This window comes from Pavona decussata, unplaced genomic scaffold (assembly GCF_977016875.1).
Source record: "Pavona decussata unplaced genomic scaffold, jaPavDecu1.1 SCAFFOLD_300, whole genome shotgun sequence".
Classification (NCBI taxonomy): domain Eukaryota; kingdom Metazoa; phylum Cnidaria; class Anthozoa; order Scleractinia; family Agariciidae; genus Pavona; species Pavona decussata.
Genome location: NW_028145697.1, coordinates 6,135,001 through 6,144,043, shown reverse-complemented (window position 1 = coordinate 6,144,043; position 9,043 = coordinate 6,135,001). Strand labels below are relative to the sequence as shown.

Sequence of the window (9,043 nt, the reverse complement as noted above, 5' to 3'; positions counted from 1 at the left end):
TGCAACGTAATGTTACCAAGATACTGGCACACATAGATCTCACTTATTTGATGTGGTTTTGTGATACTTCGTAAAACTTTTGAAGTTTACAGGGTGATGGATTGTGTGATAAACGGAATCGCCCCTGCAAGAAAGTAACTGTGTTAGGAACAGGCTGGATTGACTCCTCAAATATCACCTGTCATTTGCAAGAGTTTAGAGTGAGTTAAACTGAGTTAGTTATCTCTCTGTTTATGTACACTTCAGTAGAAATAATTCCACCGAGGAAAAAGTGTTTTTTTTTTAGAGAAGCACCTTTATCTTTGTTTATCCTGGAATAGCAGGGCCAAGGCATTTAAACCAATCAGATTTGCCCAGTCTCACCGAACACACGGCAGTCAATATTTTCCAACGAATTTTTAGCTTAATCAACAGAACTGATAAGGTTATTGGCCACCGTAAATAAAGGGATTCTAGAGTTAGCTCTTCTTCAGAGCGTATTCAATCTAACGAAGGGCTAACTCTCGAGATAAAAGCCGGAAATGAGTTTGCTGTCGCAGGTAAATTGCAACAAACCTTTCAGGATTTCCCTACACATTCGTCACATACTTGCTTTATCAAGTTCTTACATTAAAACAAATTTGGCAAAAACATTATGTTTTCATTTGCTACACTTGAGCTCCGTTTTCTGTTTTAACCTGATTTCGACGATTTGCTTTTGAGTATCCAAGGACTGTACGCTCAATGCGAATTGTTCCTTTTTGTTTAAAATTATTTATAGAAGGCACGAGCGTTCCCAATTCGGATGAATTTAGAAAGTAGATCTGCTTGGAGATCGTAGTTTTGAGTTTCAATACATGCTATCAGTGAAAATGAAAAAGCTGTTAAATCTTTCAAATCAGCCTGAGAACAGCGAAAACAAAAAGCAAATGTTATAATAGTACAACTGTGTAAAGTTTTTCGCATTTAGAAGTTTTATTTCCCAGTTGTGATAATTCAAACTGTTGTAACACAATACCATATGCTGCTTTATAATAACCTCAAAAACACAGCTTCAAAAAAGCAAACAAACAAACTTCACAGTTTTTATCGTTAAAACCAAATCTTTTCCATGCCCACACAAAATATTTCTCATTCAAACTGGTTTAACACCCAACCTTCAAGTGTTTTTACACTTGAGTCACGAATTTCACGTCATCATCTTCTTTTTGCCCTTTTTATTCTAAAACAGCATATTTCTGATAGGCAGGTTTTTCAGAAAACGAAATGTTCTTCTTTTTAGGTATAAAAAAATATATATATAACGTAAGTTTCATGTTCTTCATCAAATATTCATGTTTTTCTATATGTATTTTGATTACCTTTTAGTTTTAAACGGCGGATGCCAGATGACCGTCATATTGGAATCGTGATCTCGCCATCTCTTTCCACTGCAGACCTCAAAGGAAACAATCTTTTTAGCTACTAACCTTTGTGACAGAATCCGCCCTAATCCCCCCCCCCCCCCCCCAAACACACACACACACCTGTCCAGCTAGGTCTAGATAGAGTTATGAAATTTTTTTTTTTCTAGTTACATTTAAAGGTCATTGTTTCTTTTTAAGGTTGTCAGCAGCTCCTGGACTCCAAACAAAACGGAGCTCAAGTTCCCTGGGATCATGACTGATCTCGTTCTGGTGGACTGCTTTCTACCTGAATCACCTGTGATGCAAGGCCATTTTGACGAAAACATTGAAGGCACTCCAGCAGCAGGGCTTGTGATATCCGTATCCAACGACGGTGTTTATAAAAGCAAAGAGAATCTTACGTTCATTTCATATGACTCTGCTTGTATGAGCTGCAATGTTTCTATGGGGTGCTACTTAAAGGTAAGCTATGATTTTAAAAGAAAAAAAAAACATATCACAGAAAAAATGATAATAGTAATATTGGATTTCGCAATAAAATAAAAGAAGGCAAACGTCTAATACCACACATATGGTGTTCCACTTTTGGCTTACAAACATTTTCCATGTTTAATCTGATGGCTATTTACACTTACCGTCCCATATTCGGCCTTTTCTTATTCTATAGTTTTATCGAAAATAGACAGAGGACAATTGGCTTAAGCGGGAGAAATTCTATTTCCCTTTCCGAAATTACCGAAGTCTCCAACAAATGGCTGGCTGTTGTTTAATTTATTTAAAGATCAGTTAAAAGTCTTTCCGTACCTTCTGTGACATATTATCGTTATCATGTAGCTTGAAAGGACAGGTTTACTCTAATTTTTATTTTTCAAATGTTTGTGAATCCAACCGAATTGTGCAGTGCGCCTGTATGATACGCTGATAACGATTATTAGCTTTGGTATCTTTCATTTTAACAGAGTAATTCTTGTTTCATCAATGGCTATTGCTTTGCTTCGAATGAAGTCAATCCAAAAGACTGGTGCTCTCAGTGTCTTCCTGATGTTGGCAAGAACTCTTGGTCAGATCGTCCAGGTAATATTTTCTTATGCGATAGCTTCTGTTAAATTCCTGCCAATTTCCATCTATTTCGGTCACAGGAAACCCGTAAACGAACTTATATGGTTTACCTTTCTCTGATATATTTCCTCGTAAAAAAGACGAAGAACAATTTTTAACTCGTAAATGCGACATGCGCAGTGAACGAGTAACCGTGATGTGGGCTGAATCTGACTCGCTCGTTCGCTCTATCAGCTGTAGTCTTTATATCAACTTAAACGGAATTTAATCAAATCATAAATCATTCATGAATGCTTGTTTTGCATGTATTTTATATCAGCCGCCATCAAGGGACAAAAAAAGGAAAATCAACTCAACGAGTAACATGTTCTTAAAAGAAAAGGGCTAGTTTGTGTGTTGTCTGCTAACTCCTTCCATTGACCGAAACTAAGGGGCAACTTTCCTTTTAGAACGGATATTTTCCAAAAGTTCGAGTAACCTCCCTCGCAGACGCTTTTTTGGCTCTTCTCGTTGGAGGAGGAAAGATTGCGTGATGAGCCAAAAGAGCATCTACTAGAGAGACTACACTTCGATAGCTGGAACTGCTTGTTTCAGCAAACATCAAATGCAAACATGAAAACCTTTAACAGAGCTTACCGAAAAAATCCGAGGAAACGACGTCACTGAAAGAGTACGAAATTCCACAGTGCGATAAATTCCCTTTCACCGAAGGAGGATTTATCGTACTGTCAATAAAAATAAAAAAAAAAATAAAAAAAAAAACTGTCAAACGCAATAGATAAGATCAGGACGTAAACACTGAATTTACATACAGCCGAACTCAACATTTCATTTTTCTGGCCTCAATATAAAAAAGAAAACGTTCAATTAACTTTAAAGATTCAAGACAATTCCGTGAGTGAGAGGCTAAGGGTAAAGTAGGAAACTTAAACTTAAGCTTCGAAATAAATTTCATTCAGGTTCCAGTGTGAGCGATAAGATCTATTCACCAGAACATTTGTAAACACTGAAAGTTTCCTTATGCACATCGACAATCATCGCAAGGCTTGACGTATATTTATGTTATATATTTACGTTCCCTTCGACAAAACCAAAATAGCAACTTCGATATTGAATGCTTCTTCCGATGTTATAAAACGCTGACGGAGACCGTCGTTTGAAAGTAGAAAGGGATATTAGCATACTGAAAACAGTAAGATCTAGGTCACGTGTTAGGCAACCAAAATTGTTCACAAGTATCAAGTTTCAATTGGCAAGAACACGACGCGAGGGAAAAATTATGGAGGTTCTTGGGAGATACACTGCTGAACGGTTTTTTTTTTCTTTTTGTTGATTGACAGCCACGTAAGACTACCAAAAGAACGTACACGTCCACCTTTGCGTTGCTTTGCGTATCGAAAGGAATAAGAGTGCGTGTACATGTGTAATTTAATTGTTTTGCGCGATAAGTAAAAAGACATTATGTACGCTAGTAGTTTCCATTGGAAAGTGAGGTGCTGCGCATAAAGTGCATGTAGAAGAACGGCCGTAGATAAAACCCGGAACACAGAGCATTCCGGAACATTCCGGAACATCCCAGAACACGAAAAAAAAAAAAAAAAATTAAGATACTAAAACAAAAAAAAAAGAAAAAAAAAGATAAATAAAATAAAAATATAGGAAAAAATGAAAAAAAAAGTGTGTGTGTAAATCTTTATAGTTATATAAAATGAAATTACATTGTATCCGAAATAAATTCATATAAGAAGAAATACGGAGTAAAGGGGACGGTAGGATAAATGGGGTTGTGTAACTGACACGCTGAATGAAGGCGCAAGTACTTTTTCGCCCTTTGCATCACGTGTTTATCGTCGTGTCCGCTGCGCCAGAAATGGATCAGTTTCAGCTCGGCTGACCAAAAAAATCAATTTCATGATCTTTGGAGTAGACCTAAAAGTCGTTCGAGTAGTCTTTTTACAACGTTTTTTCAACGCGTCTTTGCCTGGGGCCTCACGTTCCGTACTTGAACTCCTTTGTTGATCGCTCGGGACTTAAGTTCGGGAGCTTGGGCTTTCTCAAAAGAAAGCCACGCAAACTTCTTTGGCCTTCCATGCTATTTTCAATTGATTTTATATTGAAAACAAAGTAGGCCTAACAGAAAACTTTGTTCATATGAAAAATAGTTATAAGCGTAGAGAACCGCTTTGTAAACTTCACGGCCCAGTTGTTCAAGGGGTGGATAACGCTTATCCATGCACCGGATAAATCACTATCCAGTGGATGCTAACAAAACAAACTATGCGACGAGAAACACGTGGTACAAACGGCGGGAAAGTACTTGCGCCATCATTCAGTGTGGTCCCACCTACTCCGTCTTTCTTCATATATGAATTTCTTTCGGATATAATTTTATATGAATATACCCACCCTTATTTTTTTTTATTATTATTTTCATTTTTTCCTTTTTTTAATTTATTATTATCTTTTTTGTATCTTAAGTTTTATTATTATGTTTTTTTTTCGTGTTCCGGGATGTTCCGGGATGTTCCAGAATGTTGCGGAATGTTCCGTGTTCCGTATTTTATCGACGGCCGTAGAAGAGCAGTGGTTAGTGCTATCTCGTTGATTGCATGTACTTGAGACTGTGAACAGTTGAGCGGCTTGATGTAGTTTGCTTATGAACATGGCTAATAGTGAAAATTTTCACGCCGCGAAATTGACAGGATGAATATTTCTCCCAACATGCCAATTGATAGGAATATAATCAATTATAAACCAAACAAAATGTGAAGACTCTCCAGTTTTTAGAGAACAGCGGGATTATAAGTTAAATTGCACTGTAAGGCCCGGTTCATACGTCGAACTTTACATGAGCCGAACCTAATCATTTGGTTCGGCGCATGTAAAGATCGACGTATGAATCAGTTAGGATCGACAGATTTGTATTTGGGTCGACCCACTGTTCTATTCGACTGCGCTAGTCGAATAGAACGGCAAGAAATCGACTTCGATTCAGACGTCGAACTTTTCATGTGCCGAACCAAATGCATACGTTACGTATAAATTATATAAATTATATCTATCCCAGAGGTCTGTGCATTTCATCGACTTGGCATGTGCGCAAAGGACTTCATTCTGAACAAGATGGCGGGAAAAGAGGAATGTGCTTCTTCTTCTTGTTTCGAAACAACTAAATATACTTGGCTGAGATGCGAAAGATTAAAAAAAAAAAAAAAAAAAAGAATCTATTCTTGAAGTGCACACGCACTTCAAACCGACAGAAACTTCCCAATACATGCTATATCAAAGGCGAAGCGTCAAGACTTCTCAGAACAAACTCTTCAAAAACAACATTTGAAGAAAACATAACTCTATTCAAACAGAGATTACGCAACAGAGGTTACCTCGATAACCCTTATAGATAAAACTCTTTCAGAGGTCAACCTCCGCGAAAGAATGTCGGCAATACAAAACAAACTAGAAACCCGCGAAAACATTTTGATGTTTGTTATGGAATAACGCCCCTCTGTGCTTAACTAAAAACAATTCAGATGAGTAAATACAGGAGCCATAATCAGGGATGGAGACCGTAACCGTGGGGTCCACGCTTCCCCATGTGTTGTACCAAAAAAAACTATTTTTAGTAAAATCCCCCCCCCCCCTCCCCCCCTCACGCAATAAACCCGCGTAAATAGACGCAAATTTTCTGGAGCTACTACCTTATATGTAACACGGAAAGCAGCTGAGAAAAAAATCACTAAAGATAAAAAAGTCCTTACCTGTCTAAGTACATGTGCGTAGAGTGTAAGCTTTTTTCATTCATTCAACAGTAGCAACGCACGCAGCGCCACCGTTTTGGCGCCTTTTTGACTTAACTGTGAGAGTGATGTGATCAATAGGCCGTTTATTCCAACTTTTCCCGTCTTCCTTCAATTGTTACCTTTTCCTTGTGAAAGTGTAATTACTTAAATGTGGGCACTGAGGAGATATTCCCTGGCAGAATTTTAAATTTTGGACGCCATTTTGAACGGGTAAAAAAAAAATCAATTTCTCCACACGCAATCCTGGTCGTTTATCGCGTGCGCACACGCGCGTATTGCGCATTTTTTTTTCTAAAAATAGATTTTTTGGTACAACACATGGGGACAAGCCCACAAGTCAAAATGGCATCTCGTTACATTCTCCATCTCTGATTATGGCTCCTGGTAAATGGCACTTGATAGAAAATCAGCCTCTGCTAAGGGAGATCTACAAAGACCCTACCTTACTTTCGTACAGAAAAGGGAGATCTTTGAAAGACGTACTCGTGAGAGCAAATTAGTTTTGAAGGTCATATTCTTCTTATCTCGACCAGTAGGAGCCGTGTTTGGCCAAACAAGCTATTCCATGGTAGAATTCATCTTTACCACCATTTTGAATCTTGTTGAGTAAAAACAACAGCCGCTGACGACAAAAATCTACTTTCTCACTTTAGCTTTGATTAAGTTCGACTTCAGTTAGCTTCGACGTCTGAATCAACTGCCCAACTTAATTATTTGGGTCGACCTTGATAGGTATTAGGTTCGGCTCATGTAAAGTTCGACGTATGAACCGGGCCTAAAACTGCTAGGAGTGGAACAAAATTTACCATTTTCAAATCGCCTACACCTCGCGTGAAATGTTTATGAAATATAAATCCCGCAAGCGCTTGCAAATTTCCATTAATTACTTCTTCCACATGAAACACAGTGATATTCATTTTGAGTAGAGAAATAGTGATGTGCAAGGAGTGAAATTTCGTGATCAAACATTAATGAAAGCCTTTTGTTTGTTTTTTTCGCCGCGCACAATTAAATCCAAGGGAAGCAGAAGGAAAATGTTGCAAGAATTTCAGTTAAATTAATCGCGAATCGCACTTCTGGGTTATTTGCACAAGTGGATTTATTTTCCAGAAGTCGGATGACTGCTTTCTATTTACGAAGACGCCATTGGAAATGATAGAAACATTGCATACTGTGTGTAAGTTGAAATTAATGTGCGGAGGTTTTTGTTTGCGGCCGCAGGGCTGTTTGTACAAACCTCTTTAAGTCTCTTTCACTGATATTCACTGATATTTCACGATGTTAGTCAAGTCCACGGCGTGCCAACCACGACTTTTTCAAGGCGTGAAATGTACTCCACCGTTAAAAGGCTAACCGTGAATTGACGAGAGGGGTCACATTTACCTGTACAAGGCTGTTCTAACTGTGGAGCTTGTAAATACTGTGTTTATTGAGACTAAATTAACGGGAGATACTGATGTTTATGGTTACCGTGTGCAAAAATATGAAAGAATTTAGGTAGTGATGTGGCTCTATAAAGCGCTGCGCTGGGTTTGTACTGGAAACTTGTAAATTGACTTTGAAGTTCTTTTAGCGTTGCTATATACAAAGCAATTCTCGAATAAAAAGTCTCAAGTCGTAGACAACGCGACGTTTCCACATTTTCCACAAAAGCTATTTTAAATAACTGCACCATTGTATCATTTCATTAAACACAACAAAGTAAATCTGCATAAAATATCGTACTGATATGTATTTTCCGTAGACTTCCAGGAATTGCTTCAAACATCAGGAGAAACGTATCGCCGCAATTCATCAGAAGTTATCTTCACTTGATTACAAACTCTTTGTCTTCTCAAAAACCTTACTTTCTACATGAAACAGGATTTCTCCACTATATAAAAGTTCTTTAGTGTTTTTTAAGGCCCCAATTTGAGGGCCGCGAAGTCGAGACATAATCGGAGATACCTTACACATATTTATATCTGAGAAATCTCAAAAGCTTCTTGTACAAGAAACCCAGGCTATTCATGTACGCAGCCTGAAATAGTCTGCTGCGAAGCCAGCATAATACATTCCTGCAATGCGGGATGGAGGCCACAAATCCTTATACCACAGTTTGATACGAGTACCACTTCTGCATTCACGAGGAGCTTTTGATTGATCTTGATCTGATTTGGTTGTTAATAACATTCTTCTGGTAGTGGGAAAAGGCGCCATATCATAAACAGACATCTACAAAACATGTTAAGAAAACGCGCCATTTTAAGTAGGCTCGCAGCAGTTTTCCCGGACTTAGGGTGGAAGTTTTGAAACTACAACCTCGCACTGAAGACAAGCTTCGACCTCCTTCACGCCACATCATTACATTATCATTTCAACGTATGACCAAAGTTAATTTTTTCATCGATTTCCTATCAACAACTATTACCATACCAACAGTAGCGCTTAGCCTCTCACTTAAACGTTGTCGGTTATCTCGAAATATAGTCAGACACTTTATGACGAAACCTGCAGGTGGGGCGTGATCACGTGACTGAAGACGTCATAACATTAAATTTGATGTGAATGATATATTATTACAAGTGCTATGTCCGTGTGGTGCGTCATCCTCCCTATTTGGCATTTGCAATTTATCAGGTGTAAAGGATTCTGGGAACGTTTTTGTTAAAATGATATATTACTTTATATTACTTTTACAACAACAACAACAACAACAACAACAACAACAACAATAATAATAATAATAATAATAATAATAATAATAATAATAACACACCTTTTGCTGTTCATTTACGCAAAATATACATTCATTTACGT

At 37.9% G+C, this 9,043-nt stretch overlaps 1 protein-coding gene across 1 annotated transcript in view; it reads left to right on the top strand.

Moving 5' to 3' along the window:
• Positions 1 to 85: 85 nt before the first annotated feature.
• The window catches only part of LOC146454861 (uncharacterized), a gene marked incomplete at its 5' end in the record, with an annotated part of 31,852 nt that continues 22,894 nt past the window's right edge, over positions 86 to 9,043 (top strand). Inside the window, 3 exons of the mRNA XM_085095383.1 lie at positions 86 to 200; positions 1,584 to 1,847; positions 2,345 to 2,459. Coding sequence (XP_084951509.1) covers positions 86 to 200; positions 1,584 to 1,847; positions 2,345 to 2,459 — 494 coding nt within the window. The remainder of the gene's footprint in view (positions 201 to 1,583; positions 1,848 to 2,344; positions 2,460 to 9,043) is intronic.